This window comes from Diceros bicornis, chromosome 6 (genome assembly GCF_020826845.1).
Source record: "Diceros bicornis minor isolate mBicDic1 chromosome 6, mDicBic1.mat.cur, whole genome shotgun sequence".
NCBI lineage: Eukaryota > Metazoa > Chordata > Mammalia > Perissodactyla > Rhinocerotidae > Diceros > Diceros bicornis.
The window spans coordinates 13,815,729-13,837,159 of record NC_080745.1 but is presented as its reverse complement, the minus strand read 5'-3'; the positions used below and the strand labels follow the sequence as shown (position 1 = coordinate 13,837,159).

Here is a 21,431-nt window from a genome sequence, read left to right as displayed (position 1 = left end):
CTGTGGCCCTTACACAAATATACACAGACATATGCACATATTCAGAGTTCTCCTACTCTTCCTGCTTTTAAAGAAAAATGCATACTATACACATTCCTCTGCCCCACTTTTTCACTTGATGTTCTCATAAACCACTTTCTAGGCCAATGCATATAGACTTGACTCAATCTTTCTAATATCTGCATAATATTCTATGGTACGAACTTGACCATAATTAGACAGTTCCTTATTGGTGAACATTTCCAGTTTCTGCTATTGTCAACAAATTGCTGTAAACATATGCGCGCATATATTCTTAGGCCCTGGCCCTTTAATTTCTATGGGCTTCTCAAAAACAGGATTGCCAAGTCAAAGGACAAAACTGTTTTTTAATCTTAATAGCGCATTCCAGGTCACACTCCACAAATGTTTAACAACTCTCACTGTCACCAACAATGCATTCAAGTGCCCATTTCCCAAACCTTTGCCATCAGTGGATGTTGTCCACCTTTTAAAATATCTGCCAATCTGATCACAGACAATGTTGTTCTTAAACGTCTATATCCTCTGACCCAAGAATTCTACTTCTTGAAATTTAGTTCCAAGAAAAATAACCATAAATGCAAACCATAAGATGCTCATGGCATCACGATTTGTAGCAGAAAGTCACAAACACCAAATTTGTAATTCTGTGCAATTCCAATCAAAATGCTAATGGGATTTTCTGTGGAACTTAGCAAAATAATCCTCAAATTCACACAAGAGAGTAAAAAGCCAAGGATAACCAAGACAATTCTGAATAAAAAGAAGTCACAGAGACGAGCCCTATTACAACTTAGAAATCTGTGGTATTTAAGGCTGTGATACCATTATGCAGCAAACAAACATAATGAAAGGCAGAGGCCAGAAGCAGACCCTCAATTACAGGTAAAGCCTGACTTTATATTCACATAAACACACACATACACATACACGCATTCATACATGTAAATCAATGAGGAAAAAAACTACACAATAAAGGTTACCCATAAGGAAAAAAACAAAATGAGACCCCTACCTCACACCACACATACATGCGCTCATACACATCCACATAGTCAGTCTCCAGGTAAGAAGAAGAAAACGGCAGACACACAAAGGAGCCCTCACCCAAAATGTCTAGAGTTAAGGAAAAAAATGGGGGAGTTGGTGCCTTGGAAGCAAATATGGCAAAATATCAAAATCTGTTAATTCTGGGTGTCACATATTTGTAGCATTTGTGGTTATTCTCTGTTCTTTTCTAGACATATGAAATACTTCATTAAAATTTTTGATGTTGGAGGATTGTTAAATCATGATATGGTCATATAATGGAGTAAGAACAATAAAAATTAAGTTCACAAGTGTTACAGATGTGCTAAAATGCTTACAAAATAAGTTAACATTAACAAAAACATAGGCTGCAAAATACACATATTCAGGGGCCGGCCTGGTGGTGCAAGCGGTTGGGTGCGCCTGCTCTGCTGCGGCAGCCCAGGGTTCGCCAGTTCAGATCCCGGGCGTGCAACTCTTGGCAAGCCAGGCTGTGGCAGTGTCCCATATAAAGTGGAGGAAGATGGGCACGGATGTTAGCCCAGGGCCAGTCTTCCTCAGCAAAAAGAGGAGGATCAGCATGGATGTTAGCTCAGAGCTGATCTTACCAAAAAATAAATAAATACCTTTAAAAAAAAAAAAAAAAAAAGCAGAAATTGAAAGCCTGATGTCTGCATGGGAAATGGATTTGGAACATATATGTCAAAATGCTGAGAGCCTCCCCTTTAGCTGATGATATGTCAGGTGCCACTTCTCTTTCCACACTGTTTTTCCTAATTGTTCTATAAAGATCAGAAATTTGGGGGGTAATTTTCAAAGACAGGAATAAAAGAGTAAATAAATCTTAAAATTGAGACTTTAAGACATGGCAGCTACCAAGGCCACTTCAGAATTTAAATAGCAAGACCATTTAACCCAAAGGTTGAGCTTCATGATGAAGTCTGAACAGCACCGACACCCTATGTTTTCCCCTCCCTGTCATTAAAAACTGCCTCACGTGACACAGCAGCCTGCAGCTGGAAAGCCAAATGTGACATCTAAGAAACCAACCAGCAAATACAAAAAGCCCACGGGATCTTTTGAGGGTGACTAGCAGTCTGCATTGCAAGTACTCAGCACACGACAGATAATCAACGCTAACTTCCTCCACTCTTTCCAGGCTGAACTCACAGCTTCATGTGTTTTTTGATCATTTTAAAATCAGGTAGCCATACTCAGAACTGTTAAAGATCTTTGGTATTATCCCTGAAATGACCTTTTTCATCATCTGGGGAGACAGGGTAAGAGGTGAAGGAGGGGAATTGGAGAAAAAGGGACCAGGGGCTGGGAATTTCATAACACATCATACACAGCCCTGGTCCCTTTCATTTATGTGTGCTCTCATTCATTCATTCAAATATCCACTGAGTCCCTAGATATAAGGCTTGTGCTGGGCCCAAGGAATACAACATTTAGCAAAAATATGGGGCTTGATTTAGTAGGGGAGTTCGACACATCAAATCATATCAATAAATGTAGAACTACAATCATGGGAAGTGCTACTACAGAAGTCATTAACTAGGTCAATGTTTCAGGACAAAATTCCTAAATTAACAGGTTAATGAAGTTTTAAGAATCATGTTCCCTTTGGATTACACACTGGAGCATTGGCCACTGACAATTAGCATTTCTCCTCCTTCAGAGCCCCTCTTGAGCCTTTACTAAAAGTACTAATTTCTCTTGCCCTAGAAAGTCCTGATTGCTCCTCAGTTTCACTAACCCTGTAATGCAGTTTGCAACCTGGCAGCTGCCTCTGAGGTTAATTACTAAAACCCAGAAACCTACCTGACTTTGAATATCTTCCCAATAATCCATGAAACCAAATGGCACCAGATTCAAGCCAGAATCTTAATATATGAGTACCAATGTCAGGGTTTGAAGAAAACACACAAAAAGCCAAATCACTGCCAAGTGTATTATTAGCAATGCAGCTTTTTTCAGAATTCCATTAAGCATTAGCTGCACTCTCATCATCATGCTCTGCCACGAATGGAAAGAAAATGTAACATGTGGCATTACACGAAGGTCGGGGAAGCAGTTAAATTTGGCAGTGGCAACAGGTACATCCAGAGGGAAATTCTGGCTGCAGAATCGAAGGGAAAGAGGCATATGGACTAAGGGGATGGAGAGCTGGATGGAAAACATGAAACCCAAGAAGGGAACAGAATTAAAGAACCATTACCAAAAAAAAAAAAAATCAACAAAAACAAAAAAAAACCCACAAAAACTAGATCATGGAAAACTCAGAATCTAAGAAAACTTGGCAAGAAAAGAAGAGCTGAAGAAAAGAGAAGACCTGAAGAATACGATTCAGAAAAACAAGTTTATGATGACCCCCACCACCAAAGTATCAATCGGGTACCAATTCAGTACCAATGTGGTACAGGCACTTCGAGTACAAAGGAAGCCTCCCAATTGTACTTCTTGCCCAGTCTAAGACTGCACTGCTGACTGCAGAGAAGAGCTGAGAACCTGATCCAGTAAAAATGATACAGAATGAGAGCAACAAGCATATTTACATGGAAACCAAACTCAGCTTGATGAAAAAGTGATGGGGCTGCATACACCAGTAAAGAAGAGATGAGAGTCTTGTAAACTGCCTCTTCCAGTGAGAAAGATGCTCAGGACCAAGTACAGACATTCTGTGTAGACGACCACAAAATGACTACAGATTTTACTAGAATACTCGTTATATTTTCAACTTACTGCCAAAGAGATCTCTAAGACCTTTATTAAGATCTTTACTTTACAGACAGCTCCCCAAAAAAGGCTAGTAGCAGCATTTCAACCCGAACTACTAAAAAATGCACAAATAAGCTGCATAAGATACCTGCATTGCAATATTTGGTCTTAAAAATCCTGAATCTTGGGCTTTTTATAATCTTGCAATTTTCAAAATCTTTTCTATTATTTTACATCTAAGAATCTCAGGAGATAGCCTACTTTAATAATCCTCTTTCCACAAATTAATGCTGATACTCAGAAAGTTAGCCACCCTATGAGAAATACAGATAAGCTAAACTATGCTTCCTCTCCTTCCTCATCTCTTAAGGCTCCCCTTCACTCACAAGGCTCCAATCACACTTGCTTCCTTTCTTTTCTGGAATTACACTATTATGGAAGATAGTGATTTTCTCCAACAACAGTCTCCATCTAATTTATCTATGTATTCCTAGGACCTAGCACTTAGAAACTCAACAAGCACAAAGACAAAATTACACATGGGTTAAACTCAGTAATCTATTTCGAGTTGATATCATAGGTTCAGCCATCATAACAAAACATTAGTTGAGAATGTTCCAAGTAGACACACACATGCCTTTAACATAATTTATCAGAACACAATGGACAGTCAATAACTGCAGCCACACACTGGTGAACAGAGAATCAGACCAGGTGTACGGCTCTCCTTACAGAACATGCATAATAAGGCTTGAGTAACACAATTCAGCACAACTACTGAGTACTCTCAAAACTAAAAAGGAACGGAAAGACTAGAATATGAGGAAATTTTATCATTAGATTTTTTAAAAGGCTTGAAAAAATAAAACTTTTTTTAATTAAAAAAAAGGCATTAATCCTAAAGAAGCTTCAATTCCAAGAAGCACAACTTCCGTCAAAATTTAAGAGGAAGTTTAACAATAGACAACTTAATGTCACAATGATTCTTACTCTTCAAAAAAGTATTATTTATAAGTGACGTAACTAAGTAACTCACGTTCTCAATGAACTGGGTATTAGACAGCATAAGAAAGTCATTGAAGACATTATGGAGACGGCAATCTGTGGCTTTAGTTTCCCGAATTAATCCGTCCACTTGTTTCTTGATTTCATGGGTCCTAGAGATAGTCTGCTGTGAGAATTCCTGGAGAAACTGTAGTAGCTATTTAAAAAATAAATGTACAGTAGTATCAATATTATACGCATTTGTGTCAAAACAAAAAAAAGAACCCATTTTCTTTCACCTTTATGTGAGTGATCGTGTGTGTTGGCACGTAAAAGGGATGCTGCTTTGATAGTACTAAGATCAAGTGGCACTGAAAAATATTAAGAATGCTCATCAAAACAGCGGCAAGGATTCAACGGACACTTGCTATCTCGTTTCTGGAGGAATTTTCAAGTCCCGTTTGGTTGTCATTCTACGAGGGATTACAGACCAAGGGTAAAATAAGAAACCACCACTCTTACAAAAAAAAAAAAAAAAATCCTATTCATATGGGACTTCGGAATCACAGTTCTGAGTTTCTTGGGCCCCCGGCCTGAAGGTTCCCACTCAAGGATATCCACATACTGGCTTGTCTACAGCCCCACTCAGTCCAGGTCCTAACACAGACTGGCTTCACAAGTGCCATAGCAATCCCACAGCGCGGCGGCGAACGATCTGCCCCCGTCAGGATGGATCTGGGTGCATTGGCAGGAAACCCAAACAAGAGAACCCCGCGTCCGGACCGCAGTCCGAGTGGGAGCACTCAGCGGGCTAAGGCCGACCGGCCCGCCCCCACCTGGTGCATAGCGACTGCCACGGTGGAGTTATCGAGGGCGAGACGGGCTGTGTGTCAGGACGGGAGGCAGCAGGACGGCTGGGTGCGGGGGGAGTCGGGGCTCCAGTCCTCGCGCTCACAGGCCGCGGGTCACCCCAGGGCGCCCGCCCCCCCTTCCCGTCCCTGGGGCCCGCCTCTCACGCCCGCGTCGGCCGCCAGCGACCAGCTCTGGCTACTCTTGCGGATCTCTTCCACCGACCAGGGCCGCTCCCACACGGGCTCAGAGGCTGGCGCCCGCTGCTGGTCCGGGGTCGTCCGGTTCGTCTGCAGCGAGAAGGACGGAAAAAGGGCTGAGATCCGGGGAAGCGGCGGCCCTGGCCCCGCCCCGCCTCGCGCCGGACCAGCGCGGCCCGGCCCGCCGCTCTCACCATCCCAGCCGGGCAGCTCCGCGGGCTCCTGGCCCGTGGCGACAACACCCGCCAAAGCCCGCAGGTCTCCAGAAGCCGAACCCCCCCGCGGCGTAGCCCAGGCACGTGACCTGCACTCACGTGACCCGCGCACGTGACCAGTCCGTCACGTGACCGGAAGTGAGGCGCAGCCAAAAGGAAGCTGCGCTGCGGCCTGGGGACGGAAGTTAAGAAACCTGTCGCTGAGCTGGGGAGGGGGAAGCTGGAGGAAGGAAGGGTGCTGGCGCCAGGGGGCGCTGAAGTAGCGGGGTGGGCCGGGTTACACTTCAGCCCCAGAGGCAGGTAGCGGGGCGTGATCAGTCCTCGGAGCACGCCGCCAGCCCCGCGCATCAAGAGAGAGGAACCCAAGAGGACCCTGTGGAACAACCAGCTAAGGGGCTTTAGACGGCTGACGATGTGGGCAAAGGAAAAGCTCTCCCATGCTGCGCCTCTTCCTTGCAGCATCGCCGCTGCCTGTCGCGGGGTGGACACACGGGCGCTCAGTAAATGGGGAATGACGTGTCTGGCCATCATCATGCTTGTGATGATATGCTCGGTTTCAACTCACTGTATAGGGCCTGCTTAAAATCCTTTGCTCCCTTGGCATTGCCCTCAGATTCAAATCCAAACTTCTCATATGACAGGCCAAACCCATTTATAATCTGATCCCTGCCTGCGAATCCATCCTCAACTCTCTCAGCTCCCGGCTAGCGCTCAGTGATCCGACTATTCTAGCTTATACTTCCTTGAAGTTCCGTCTGCGGAGTTCCTTTTGCGCCAGATCAATTTACTTTAAAATAAAGATCTTCATTTCTTTGCATTCCTGTGTGCCCAAGGGCAGGTTATTTACCTTCCGTGAGCTTTCTTCTTCAGTAAAACGTAGATAGATATCTTGCAGGGATGTGGTATTAAATGTGGTGATATTTGTAAAACAGCCAGCACTGTGCCTGCCATACGAAGAGCATAAACATAGATTTTACTACTTCCCCTATGTCCTTTGTTTGTCCAACTCTTGGACTTTCTTTTGTTTTCGCCTCTATCACCTCAGTGGAGACTTCCCTGATTATCCCAGTGTAGTTTAAGGGCTCCCCTCAGTTATTTTCTATGTTTGTTAAAATAGTCATGATAAAGCATTACATTGTATTGTAATTTATTTATATATCTGTCTCCCGTTTAATAATAGCTAACATTTATGAAGTGCTCAGTATTCACCAAACACTTTATACATATTAATTCATTTAATTCTCACAATGACCCTATGAGGTAGGTACTATTAGCACTATGTTATAGTTGAGCAAACTGAGGCACAGGGAGGATAAATAACTGACTCAGGGGTTAGACAACCAGTAAAGAAGCAGAGCCAAGAACCCACACGGTTAGCCACTATGTTACACTATAGCTAGTCTTAATTTCTTCAGGGAACTTCGTTTTCAAGTTGCCATCTACCAACCTCCTAGCCATCCCCCCACATTCATTTAAAAAATAATGTAGAATTTGGTTGGTAAAATTGAGGTGAGCCAGTTACCAAACTTGGATCTCATCTAACATCATCCTGGGCAGCTTCAGTGGCCATGTGGATGACTCTGGCCTCAAAGTGCCTTAATAACCTTAATCTATATCCCAATTCTCAAAGGCCCTTGGGGGACCCTGTTGCCTGAAACTTTCTGACTTCTAGATCTGGACTACAATAGAGCAGCCTCTTAAACTTTCATGTCTCTCTCTTATTCCATGGTCTGTTCTCAGCTAACCCAAGCCTCAGTCCCCCGTTGCCCCCTTTTCTCCCCATTCCACCCTCTTAGCTTTATTTTCTTGCCTATTCTGTCTAGATCCCATGACATTAGCCTTCAACTTCTCTTGACAGCCCTTTAATATCCTCACCCTCTGTTTCTGACACACAGTCTCTGCTAGCTCCTAACTTTGAATCAGCCCAACTATGCCCTTTCTCCTTTCCTGAACCTAGGTAGCTGAAGGAAATCACTAAAAATTCTTATTCTGCAAACTCACCCGGACCCTCAGCACTGATTAGCAGTCCTTTTACTTATTCTTGATCTTTATACTTATCCTTGATTAGCTCCCTTCTGTAACTTCACCACTTTGTTCAAACTATCCACACCACTTGCCTCTGCCAGAGAGAACAGACTTCCCCTTCTCACTTCGAGTTTAAAATGTTTCTGTGTCTACACTTGTGTCTCATACAGCTCTTTATTTGCACACAACAGAATTTGACTAGCAAACTCAAACAAAATACAATTTTGGGGAAAGATACTGAAGAACTCACAGAACTTAAGGAAAAGCTAAGCAGAGAGGTCTTGGGAAGGGCATAAACCGGACACACTCAGGACATTCTCCTCTGAGCCATTGCCATCAGAATGACTCAGCTCCAATCATTTCCCTTCTCATGTTTCTTCTCTGAAATTTCAAATTCCTGAGATAAGTAGAGTCTGATTGGCTTCCTTTAGGTCATATTCCCAGTTCTCTAATTGGCACTTCTACCAAGACCACATAGAATAGAGACAAGTGGGTCCCAAAACAAAAATTTGGGACTGTTCCCAAAAGCAGAGAGAAAGGATGCTAGGCAAACAAAAACAACAGGCTACACCTTCCCCAGCCCCTTTCTTCCAGTCTCTGGAAAAGCCATCCCTGCTCTTGCCCACGGCCAGTGACCACCATGTTCTAGATTGAGTCCTTCCTGCCTCCCCTGGGATGGTGCTATCTTGAATTCCCTTTCCTGTGTGTTCAATCTTGCTCTCGTTACTGGCACTTCTCCTGCTCTCGTTACTGGCACTTCTCCCATAGACCTTTCAAATTTTTTTTTTTTGTGAGGAATATGAGCCCTGAGCTAACATCCATGCCAATTCTCCTCTTTTTGCTGAGGAGACTGGCCCTGGGCTAACATCTGTGCCCATCTTCCTCCACTTTATATGGGACGCCACCACAGCATGGCCTGACAAGCGGTGCATTGGTGCGAAACCGGGATCCGAACCCGGGCCACCAGCAGCAGAGTGCACGCACTCAACCGCTACACCACGGGGCCGGCCCCCCTTTCAAAGTTTTCTGAGTCGTGCTTTTTATTGAGTTTGCTCGTGTTAGAGAGTTCTTGCACTGCTGTAACTGTGCCAGAGAATTCAGATAAATCTGTCATATGGTGTGTTAAAACTTAATTTATTTGCATTTTGATAAGTTCACAATCTTTTAAATGATTATGATAACAGTTGGAATTTTAAATCTGCTGCAAGTCTTCAGATTTTTGGTACTGTATGACATTAAATAACACCTCCACATATTTAACTCAGTTTATTCCTCAATAATATAAGCTCCAACAAGATTTTGCTAGCAAAGATGCATAATTTTAAGAGAAAATACATTCCTCAACATCTAAGAGACTATTTGTTCAGTATTTGGTTCTCAAATGAAATCTTTGGTTTAACCAAGAATCCCTAGTTTTTCTTTTAAGGATCTGCCCTTCCCTTGGCTCAACTACTCACTGAAAAGATCAGAAGGCAGGCATCTGGCCTGCAACTTCAAATAATGCCAACATCGTTGCCCGGAAACGGTTGGCAAGTCCTATCAGGAGACGTTGTAACCCTCCTAGGAGTCCAATTCCTGCACTGTCAGTTTAATCAAAGCTGAACTACTGCAGGAAATGCTCCCACATTGGGATACTACCACATCGGGATAGTTTTACTCACCCATTTGCTTCACTCTTTTTTATGTGCCTGTGTGTGTGTGTTATCCAAACCTTTTTTTAAATTAAATACATTTAACATACAATATTGTATAAATTTAAGGTGTACAACATGTTGATTTGATACATTTATACATTATAATATGATTGCCTTTGTATGACATTTATCACATTGCATGATTATAGTACAATATTGTTGTGTATATTCATTAGACTGTGCATTAGATCACTATGGCTTATTTACTACTCTTTGCACATTTGTACCCTCAAACAACATCAGTGTTATCCCCCACACCCCATCCCCTGGTAAACACCATTTTACTCTCTATTTTATACAAGTTTGACTTTTTTTATCTTCCACACATAGATGAGATCATACAGTACTTGTCTTTCTCTGTCTGACTTATCTCACTTAGCATAATGCCCTCAAAGTCCATCCATGTTGTCACATTGCCTCACTCTTGCCAGTAGCAAGTCTACAACTCCTGAATTTGGCAAAGAGATTGAGTGTATATAATATTTAAATATTTAATAAATAAATTATAATAAATTATATATTTCCTATATATAATTTAAATTTTTATCATCTTTTAATGGTTTCACTTTCCAATTTTATTTTTTGTTGTTTTTTTTTTGTTTTGCAGTCAACTTTATTGAGGTATGATTTTTTTCTTCCATATGGATATCCAGTTTCTCCACCATCATTTATTAAAAAGAGTAACTATTCCTTGTTGAATTATTTGACCCTTTATAAAAAATCGACCACACGTGTGTCTCTTTCTGGACATTCTATTCTGTTCTGTTGACTATATATCTATCCATCCCTATGCCAAAATAAAATAGTCTTAATTACTATTGCTTTACGGTAATTCTGAAGTCAGATAGTAAGAGTGCTCCAACTTGGTACATTTTCCAAATTGTTTTGGCTACAATAGGTCTTTTGTATTCCTTTGTACTTTTACAGTCAGCTTGTAAATTTCTACCAAAAAAAATCGTTAGGATTTATATTGAAATTGAGTTGAATCTATAGATAAGTTTGGAGAGACTTGGCATCTTAAAAACATTGAATGTTCTCATCCGCTTTCCAATTTTAAATCATTTTATTTTTTTTCATTATAAACTTGAATGTATTTATTTATTTATTTATTTATTTATTTATTTTTGTTTGTTTATTGCAGTAACGTTGGTTTATAACATTGTATAAATTTCAGGTGTACATCATTATACTTCTATTTCTGCATAGATTACATCATGTTCACCACCAAAATACTAATTACAACCCATCACCACACACAGGTGCTGAATTATCCCTGTCGCCCTCCTCCCTCCCCCCTTCCCCTCTGGTAACCACCAATCCAATCTCTGTCTCTATGTGTTTGTTTATTGTTGTTATTATCTACTACTTAATGAAGGAAGTCATAAGGTATTTGACCTTCTCCCTCTGACTTACTTCACTTTGCATAATACCCTCAATGTCCATCCATGATGTCACAAGTGGCTGGATTACATCGTTTCTTATGGCTGAGTAGTATTCCATTGTATATATATACCACACCTTCATCTATTTGTCCCTTGATGGGCACTTAGGTTGCTTCCAAGTCTTGGCTATTGTGAATAACGCGGCAATGAACACAGGGGTGCATGTATCTTTACACCTTGGTGTTTTCAAGTTCTTTGGATAAATACCCAGCAGTGGAATAGCTGGATCATATGGTAGTTCTATCCTTGATTTTTTGAGGAATCTCCATACTGTTTTCCATAGTGGCTGCACCAGTTTGCACTCCCACCAGCAGTGTATGAGAGTTCCCTTCTCTCCACATCCTCTCCAACACATGTTGTTTCCTGTCTTGTTAATTATAACCATTCTGATGGGCATGAGGTGATATCTCATGGTAGTTTTGATTTGCATTTCCCTGATAGTTAATGATTTTGAACATCTTTTCATGTGTCTGTTGGCCATCTGTATATCTTCTTTGGAGAAATGTCTGTTCAGGTCTTTTGCCCATTTTTAATTGGGTTGGTAGTTTTTTTGTTGTTGAGATGCATGAGTTCTTTATATATTTTGGAGATTAAGCCCTTATCAGATGTATGGTTTGCAAATATCTTCTCCCAATTGTTAGGTTGTCTCTTCGTTTTGTTGATGGTTTCCTTTGCTGTACAGAAGCTTTTTAGTTTGATGTAGTCCCATTTGTTTATTTTTTTTATTGTTTCTCTTGCCCGGTCAGACATGGTGCCTGAAAAGATGTTGCTAAGACCGATGTCGAAGAGCGTAAGCCTATGTTTTCTTCTAGAAGTTTCATAGTTTCAGGTCTTACATTCAAGTCTTTAATCCACTTGGAGTTAATTTTTGTGTATGGTGTAAGGTAAGGGTCTACTTTCATTTTTTTGCATGTGGCTATCCAGTTTTCCCAACACCATTTGTTGAAGAGACTTTCTTTTCTCCATTGTATGTTCTTGCCTCCTTTGTCAAAGATTAGCTGTCCATAGATGTGTGGGTTTATTTCTGGGCTTTCGATTCTATTCCATTGATCTGTGTGTCTGTTTTTGTGCCAGTACCATGCTGTTTTGGTTACTATAGCTTTGTAGTATATTTTGAAATCAGGGAGTGTGATACCTCCAGCTTTGTTCTTTTTTCTCAGGATTCCTTTAGCTATTCGGGGTCTTTTGTTGTTCCATATAAATTTTAGGATTCTTTGTTCTATTTCTGTGAAAAATGTTGTTGGAACTTTGATAGGGATTGCATTGAATCTATAGATTGCTTTAGGAAGTATGGACGTCTTAACTATGTTAATTCTTCCAATCCAAGAGCACGGAATATCTTTCCATTTCTTTGTGTCTTCTTCAGTTTCTTTCTGCAATGTTTTAAAGTTTTCCATGTACAGCTCTTTCACCTCTTTGGTTAAGTTTATTCCTAGGTATTTTATTCTTTTTGTTGCAATTGTAAATGGGATAGTATTCTTAATTTCTCTTTCTGCTGCTTCGTTGTTAGTGTATAGAAATGCAACTGATTTTTGTATGTTGATTTTGTATCCTGCAACTTTACCATATTCGGTTATTACTTCTAAAAGTTTTCTGGTGGATTCTTTAGGGTTTTCGATGTATAAAATCATGTCATCTGCAAATAGTGACAGTTTCACTTCTTCCTTTCCAATTTGGATCCCTTTTATTTCTTTCTCTTGCCTGATTGCTCTGGCTAGGACTTCCAGTACTATGTTAAATAGCAGTGGTGACAGTGGCCATCGTTGTCTGGTTCCTGTTCTTAGAGGGATAGTTTTCAGTTTTTCACCATTGAGGATGATATTAGCTGTGAGTTTCTCATATATGGTCTTTATTATGTTGAGGTACTTTCCTTCTATACCCATTTTATTCAGAGTTTTTATCATAAATGGATGCTGTATCTTGTCAAATGCTTTCTCTACATCTATTGAGATGATCATGTGATTTTTATTCTTCATTTTATTAATGTGGTGTATCACGTTGATTGATTTGTGAATGTTAAACCATCCCTGCATCCCTGGAATAAATCCCACTTGATCATGGTGTATAATCTTTTTAATGTATTGTTGTATGCAATTTGCTAGTATTTTGTTGAGGATTTTTGCATCGATGTTCATCAGTGATATTGGCCTGTAATTTTCTTTTTTTGTGTTGTCTTTATCTGGTTTTGGTATCAGGGTAATGTTGGCTTCGTAGAATGAGTTAGGGAGCTTCCCCCCCTCCTCAATTTTTTGGAAGAGTTTGAGAAGGATAGGTATTAAGTCTTCTTTGAATGTTTGGTAGAATTCGCCAGGGAAGCCGTCTGGTCCAGGACTTTTATTTTTGGGGAGGTTTGTGATTACTGTTTTGATCTCCTTACTGGTGATTGGTCTATTCAAATTCTCTACTTCTTCTTGATCCAGTTTTGGAAGGTTGTATGATTCTAAGAATTTATCCATTTCTTCCAGATTGTTGAATTGGTTGGCATATAGCTTTTCATAGTATTCTCTTATAATCTTTTGTATTTCTGAGGTGTCTGTTGTAATTTCTCCTCTTTCATTTCTGATTTTACCTGTTTGTGCCTTCTCTCTTTTTTTCTTGGTGAGTCTAGCTAAAGGTTTGTCAATTTTGTTTATCTTTTCAAAGATCCAGCTCTTGGTTTTATTAATTTTTTCTATTTTTTTTTTGGTCTCTATTTCATTTATTTCTGCTCTGATTTTTATTATTTCCCTTCTTCTACTGATTTTGGGCTTTCCTTGTTCTTCTTTTTCCAGTTCCTTTAGGTTCATTGTTAGATTGTTTATTTGAGATTTTTCTTGTTTGTTGAGATAGGCCTGTATTGCTATAAACTTCCCTCTGAGAACCACTTTTGCTGTATCCCATAAATTCTAGCATGTCGTATTTTCATTTTCATTTGTCTCCAGGTATTTTTTGATTTCTTCTTTGACCCAGTCGTTGTTCAGTAGCATTTTGTTTAATCTCCATGTATTTGTGGCTTTTCTGATTTTCTTCCTATAGTTGATTTCTAGTTTCATACCGTTGTGGTCAGAAAAGATGCTTGGTATTATTTCAGTCTTCTTAAATTTATGGAGACTTGTTTTGTGGCCTAATATGTGATCAATCCTGGAGAATGTTCCATGTGCATTTGAAAAGAACGTGTATTCTTCGGTTTTTGGATGGAATGCTCTGTATATATCTACTAGGTCCATCTGTTCTAGTGTGTCATTTAAGGCCAATGTTTCCTTATTGATCTTCTGTTTGGATGATCTATCCGTTGGTGTAAGTGGAGTGTTAAAGTCCCCTACTATTATTGTGTTACTGTCTATTTCTGTTTTTATGTCTGTTAATAATTGCTTTATATATTTAGGTGCACCTACACTGGGTGCGTAGATGTTTACAAGTGTTATATCCTCTTGTTGGATTGTTCCCTTCATTATGTAATGCCCTTCTTTGTCTCTTTTTACAGTTTTTGTTTTAAAGTCTATTTTGTCTGATATGAGTACTGCTACCCCAGCTTTCGTTTCATTGCCATTTGCATGGAGTATCTTTTTCCATCCCTTCACTTTCAGTTTTTGAGTGTCTTTAGGTCTGAAGTGTGTCTCTTGTATGCAGCATAAATATGGGTCTTGTTTTTTATCCAATCAGCCACCCTATGCCTTTTAATTGGAGCATTTAGTCCATTGACATTTAAAGTAGCTATTCATAAGTATGTACTTACTGCCATTTTTTAACTTTTTTTTTCTCAGTGTTTTAGTAGTCCTTCTCTGCTCCTTTCTTCTTCTATACAGAATTGATGGTCTCTTTAGTTTGACCTCTGTCTGAAAGCTCTACTCTTTAACTCCCCTCCTTCCTCCTTTTATGTTTTTGATATCATATCTAACCTCTTTTTTGTGCATTTGTATCCATTACGTTCTTATCATGGAAATAGATAATTTTTCCTATTTGTGGTCTTCTCTTTTCCCCTTAAATCAGTCCCTTTAACATTTCTTGTAGCACTGGTTTCTTGGTGACAAACTCCTTTAGTTTTTGCTTGTCTGGGAAATTTTTGATCTCTCATTCCATTTTGATTGATAACCTTGCCGGGTAGGGTATTCTTGGCTGTAAGTTTTTTCCTTTAATCACTTTAAATATATCATGCCACTCTCTTCTAGCCTGTAAGGTTTCTGCTGAGAAATCAGCTAATAGCCTTATGGGGTTTCCTTTGTATGTAACTTGACTTTCTCTTGCGGCTTTTAGGAGTCTCTCTTTATCTTTAATTCTGGGCATTTTGACTATGATGTGTCTTGGCGTGGGCCTCTTCGGGTTTATCTTGTTTGGGGCTCTCTGTGATTCCTGTACCTGGATGTCTGTTTCCTTCCTTAGGTTAGGGAAGTTTTCATCTATTATTTCTTGAAATAGATTCTCTGCCCCTTTGTCTCTCTCTTCTCCTTCCGGGACACCTATAACACGGATGTTAGTGTGCTTGATGTTGTCCCAGAGATCCCTTAGACTGTCCTCACTCTTTTTAGTTCTTTTCTCTTTTACCTGTTCAGCTTGGGTAATTTCTTCTAGTCTTTCGTCCAGCTCACAGATCCGTTCTTCTGTATCCTCTACTGTGCTTTTGAGTCCCTCTAGTGAATTTTTCACTTCCAGTATTGTATTCTTCATTTCTGATTGGTTCTTTTTTATATCTTCCATTTCTTTGTTGACATTCTCACTGAGTCCATCTATTCTTCTCCCCAGATCAGTGAGCATCCTTAACGCTCTTTGTTTGAACTCTCTGTCAGGTAGGTTGCTCGTTTCTGTTTCACTTAGTTCCTTTTCTGGGGTTTTGTCCTGTTCCCTTACTTGGAATGTATTCCTTTGCCTCCTCATTTTGCCTCTTTCCCTATGCTTGTGTTAGGTAGGTCAGCTACGTTTCCTGCTCTTGGATAGGTGATCTTATGTAAGTGATTGCTTAGGAGGCTTCCAGTGTGCTTCTCTCAGTTCTCAATGTTCCAGGGTGACCCCTATGTGGGCTACGTGTGTCCTTCTGTTGTGGCCTGTTTGCTCTCCCTGTAGGCGCCCAGGGAGTCCGAGTTATGCTCCTGGCCAGCTGTTGTAATGCTTGGCTGCTTGTAGTTGTTGTGGGCCCTTCAGTGTCTTTATCGGGTATAGGGAGCCCCAGCACAGTTGGCTGCAAGTTCTAATAGCACATTTGTGTTGCAGTATTTCTTTTAAGTGAGTAGGCCCACAGTGTGGCAGGTTGTTAGGCTCAGGGCCTTACAATTGCTGTAAGCCTCCAGCCTTTAGGTCTCTTATCAGCTCTCTGAGGATTGCAGCTGGGTGGTGCTGGCCTCAGGCACAGGAGCACCCAATTGTTTCAGGCTTTGGAAGGTGGGGCAAACCCCCTATGTGGGTCTTTGAGAAGCACAAGTCTTCTGCAGCTGACAAGCCCTGCCGCCCACAGGTCCACACACACAGTCAACAGAGTCCTGCCCCGTGTGCACGCCCCGACCTCCTGAAGGGGACCCAGTCTCTCCACGGCGGGAGCCCCACACACTCCACCACCGCCCCACACTCTCCACCTGCTCCTTGTGCACGCCCTGCCCCACTGAAGTGGGCTCAGTTGCCAGACTGCAGAGAATCCAGTCACCAATCTATGCAGGCCCACAAGTTGCCTGAGGGCTAGTTGCTGGGTGGGGCCAGTCTCTAGGGTGGGCTGCCTGCCCTGGCTGAGCTGGATTAAATCGGTGCACTAGCGGGTGGGGCAGACCCTGGGCTAGCAGGCCTCAGGGAGAACTCCAATGGCGTCTGTGTCAGCAAGCCCACACCAGGCCACAACAATGGCCGCCGCCAATGTCCCAGTCCCTGGACAGGTCTCACCTCTCACCGAGATGCACTCATGGCCTATTAGGTGAGTCTCTTTTCACCAAAGCACTGTGCACCTTTCTTTCTGGTGATTTTAGGTTGCTTTCTGAAACGGGTGAGTTTGCGTGTGGGCCCTTTAAGAGCCGGTTTTACTTTATTTGTGAACCAGCTTTTCTGGGGGTACTCCCCAGTGTTTTAGTAGCAGGCAAAGTCAGATATTCTGCCACTCGTCTCGATTGTGCTGGGTCCACAAAATGCCCCCAGCGGGGGCGCTCCCCGGCTTGGGGCCCACTCCTTCAGGGAGGCTGCGGAGCTTTGGGCGGCTCCCGGGCGGCCGTGAGGCGCTGTGGTTCATGAAGGCGGCGTTTTTCCTCTCCAGAAGGGAGTGTCTGCCTCTTCTAACTCAGTTAGGATTGTCCGTTGTTGCAGGAGTTCCTCTTATCCAGTTTTCAGCTCTGTCTCAGGGATAATTTTTCCAGAAGTAGTTGTAAATTGGCTGTGTCCACCGGAGCAGGTGAGTTCAGAGTCTGCCTACGCCGCCATCTTGACTTCACCCTCTCTAAATCATTTTATATTTACAAAAAAGTTGTAAAAATAGTGCAAAGAATTCCCAATTATCCTTTACCCAGTTTCTTGCATAAACATGTTTGCATCTTACATAAACACAGTGTGATCAAAACCAGGAAATTCATATCAATGTATTACTATTATCTAACCCAAAGACCTTATTCACATTTCGTCACTTGTCCTTTTGGTCCTTTTATGGACCAAAGTTCCATCCAAGATTACGTAGGATCCTTTAATCTTGGACAATTCCTTTATCTTTCTCTTTCGTTCATGACCTTAACTCTTTGGAAGAATATCAGCCAATTCTTTTACAGGATTTCTCTCAATTTCAGTTTGTCTTTTTCCTCATGAGTAAATTCAGGTTATGCATTTTTGGCAAGAATACAATGTGGAAAAAAACAAATACACAAGAATATTTAGGAAACACTGAAAAGGAAAAACTGAGGGGGACTAGGCTTACCAGATGTGAAAACGTACTCTAAAGCCTCTGTAACTAAAACAGCATAGTGTTGGTGCATGACTAGACAAACAGACCAGTGGAATAGAATAAAATGCCCCAAATAGACCCAAGCACATATGGAAACTTAGTGTACTGATGAAGGTGGCATCTCAAGCCACTGGGTCAAAAATGAACTTTTTAAAAAATGGTGCTGGAACAACTTGGTAGCCATTTGGAAAAAAAAAGTAGAACCATACCTAACATTTTACGTAAAAAGAAACTCCAACTGAAGTAGAGATCTAAATGTAAAAAATGAAACCATACAAGTACTAGCAGGAAACATGAATGAATTCCTTTTTAGCCTCAGTGTAGGGAAAGTCTAACTATGACTTGAAAGCCAGAGACAATAAAAGAAACAATTGATGAATTTGAATGCATAAAAATAAAACCCTTTCATGGTAAAAAATTAATAAACAAAGTAAAAGACAATTGACAAAGGAGGAGAAAATATTTGCAACACATATCACAGACAAATGGCTAATATCCCTAATATATAAAGAGCTCCTAAAGATCAAGTGGCAAAGGATCAAAAACTCAATAGTAAAAATGGAAAAAAAAAAGAAAAATGGCTTTTAACATATGAGAATATGTCCAAATATTCAAAATTAAAGAAAAGCACATTAAAACTGCACACATACTATTTCTTACCTATCCGAGTGGCAAAAATTAAAGAGCATGACAATGCATTATCTTAACAAGAGTGTGGGGGAAAGCCATTCTCATACATTATTGGGAATCAACCCAGAAGGGAAAACGACCCTTTTGAAGGAGACCTTGGCAATATCTATCAAAACTATATACATATTTTTTGACTCAGCAATCCCAATTTGAGGAATTTACCCTGAAGATATACTTCTAACAATATGAAAAACATATGTACAAGGATGTTTATTGCAGTACTGTTTGTAATTGCAAAAGGTTGGAAACAACCTAAATGCCCACAGAGAAAGAGAAAAGCAGCCCCTGATATCCGGGAGCTGGCGTGGAACTGTCAGCTAGGTCTTGATGGTCTCCTGTTGAACATAAACAACTTCACAGAACATGAATGTCAGACAAGGCCACAGTGTGACTAGGATGGATCAAGACAAAACAAGACCACTTGTAATCATATCTGAACATAGACTAATTCATGAACATTGTCCCAACTACAATGAGCAAACATCCTCCATCTGGTTAATATGAGTGATTGCTGCTGCTGTACTGCTGTATTTACCACTTAGATTTGGCCTCGCTCTTCCCTCCTTCCAGACAGGATTTATTAAGATACCCCATCATGGAGTTACCTCGCTTCCTAACAGAATCCTATTCAGAACAAACCTCACTTAAATCCTCCCCCAAATCACCTAACACAAGCCCAAATCCCATAAGTCCTTTCTAACCCCCTCTTATTAAGATGGCCCCATGGTTTCTATAGTGTTCATTCTCCCTTAATGCAATGATTAATAAACTGAACTTGTTCAACTATAGGTGTTTTCCTGGTGGTATTTGGCCAAAAGGAACTGACACTATACATGAGAGAGTAGTTGAACAAACAATGTACCAGGCAGTGTGTTCAGCATTTTACAAGATTCATCTCATTTAATCCTCATCAAGGTGGCATAGTCTGCAAGTGGCATAGAATAGAGGTAAATCCAGACAATATAGCTCTACAGACCCACCACCACCACTACCTCTATTAGCTCCTGGTAACATACCCAAGACTTTTTCCGTTGTCATAGTTCATTTCTGCTTCCATTTCAGAAGCACAGACATTCCTTGTAGGTGCCTTAGAAATCATTTAACCCAGCTCCATTATTTCCTGTCCCTTTCCTGGTCATCCTGTTACTATCCCTACATGATTAAAATTGTCAACAAATGACAATCTTAGAGGAGCTTCCTGCCAGGGTATTTGTGAAGTCAACTCTATCAGGGGAGATCTCAGGCCCAGAACCCTAATCTTTGCTTCTCAAACTTTAATGTGCCCAGGCATCTCCCTGGATCTTGTTAAAATGCAGATTCTAATTCAGTAGGTCTAAGGTGGGCCCTGAGACACTGCATTTATAACAAGTTCCCCAGTGATGCCCAGGCTTCTAGTACTAAAGAATTTTGGGATAACAGGCCAGGCTAAGAGTTTCCTGGTGAGCAGTACTGCTCTGTGGTGTCTACCTCGACAGCCAGCGTGTCTCTGCGTCATAGGGAAGTGACTAAGAACAAGCTGACTGTCTCAGGGGAGAGAGGCCAGGACTCTCTTCTGGAGGCCCATGGAGGCAGGGAACTGGGCCGCACAAGTTATGTAGTAGATCCTAGGTGGGTGTTGATGTATTTGGGGCCATCCTTCCTCGGTGGTAATGGGAAGAAAAGTGCTTAGGAAGCAGAAGCTGCCCTCTCTTGGAGTGCTGGCTTTAGAGAGGCCCAGACCTAGCAGGACTCCCCATGGTTTCCTGGCAGTCTCCTGGGCAATCAGACCACAGGGGAGAAGGTGAGGAGTCTGCCCAGAGACTGGCCCAGGCACCGATCCAATGCTGGCTCAGGGAACCAAGAATTAATGAGGATTACACACCAGCCACTTCCAGATTCTAACCAGTCAACCACTGCATTAGGGACTTCAAGGGAGGGAAAGAAATAGAAAGATAGAGAGAACCAGTGGTATAACACAGTAGTTAATACTAGAAGAATTAAATATTGTAAATTCCAAATGGATCCTACAGATTATAACTTACTACTGGGGTTTCAGACTACAGAAAAAGCTCTGAGGATGGTGGGGGTCAGAGAAAGGAAGAAAAGAAATACATTGGACTTTGTAGTGTGGAATTTGGATAATCAGAAAGGATTGTTGTTTTTGATGTTATTGCCATGAGTATTTTACTTTTACAACAACGTCATTTTAGAAAGGCTCTAATTAAATTTTCCCAGTTTGCCAAACAGAAAGATTTCTAAGAGGTTGATTTGAAACAAAGGAGAATTGTTAAACAACAAAATGCATAAATCTGAGACTAATTAAGAGGAATGACATAAAGAGTCATTCTGGCGGTGTTTCCAACTTTTGACTGCCAAAATGAAGGTTCCTCCTTTTCTTGGTGTTATGCATAAGAGCTCAGAAAGTGGATAGCTCAAGGGAGGTCACAGAAGAGCTTTAATAGACTAGAGACAGTAGGGTTCATTGTGTCCCTGAAACCTTACCTAAAGGATAATTTTTTGAGTCTACTTACATAAAAGTAGGACTTGCCAGCAGATCCACACAGCTTCGTTTAGCAGGGTACTAGGAACCTGCTTATTTAAGAGTGGACACCACTATCACTAGTCCACAGCCAGGTATGGTGGACCCCTTTCATCCCTTAAGATTCTGGCATCTGGTGAGTACTATGGGGTGGAAGGGAGGG

General features: G+C 41.2%; 2 protein-coding genes across 6 annotated transcripts in view; one reads left to right on the top strand and one right to left on the bottom strand.

Moving 5' to 3' along the window:
• LOC131406958 (WASH complex subunit 2A-like) overlaps positions 1 to 6,093 on the bottom strand; it is a 56,522-nt gene extending 50,429 nt beyond the window's left edge. For all 5 annotated transcript variants that reach the window (XM_058542874.1, XM_058542876.1, XM_058542878.1 and 2 more), the window contains exons 1-3: positions 5,999 to 6,093; positions 5,772 to 5,894; positions 4,808 to 4,972 (exon numbers count right to left, since the gene is read on the bottom strand). In XM_058542874.1, coding sequence (XP_058398857.1) covers positions 4,808 to 4,972; positions 5,772 to 5,894; positions 5,999 to 6,001 — 291 coding nt within the window. In that variant the 5' untranslated portion in view covers positions 6,002 to 6,093. The remainder of the gene's footprint in view (positions 1 to 4,807; positions 4,973 to 5,771; positions 5,895 to 5,998) is intronic.
• Positions 6,094 to 16,879: 10,786 nt separating this feature from the next.
• The window catches only part of MSMB (microseminoprotein beta), a 69,939-nt gene continuing 65,387 nt past the window's right edge, over positions 16,880 to 21,431 (top strand). Inside the window, exon 1 of the mRNA XM_058542873.1 lies at positions 16,880 to 17,052. Within this exon, the coding sequence (XP_058398856.1) occupies positions 16,943 to 17,052 (110 nt within the window). The 5' untranslated portion in view covers positions 16,880 to 16,942. The remainder of the gene's footprint in view (positions 17,053 to 21,431) is intronic.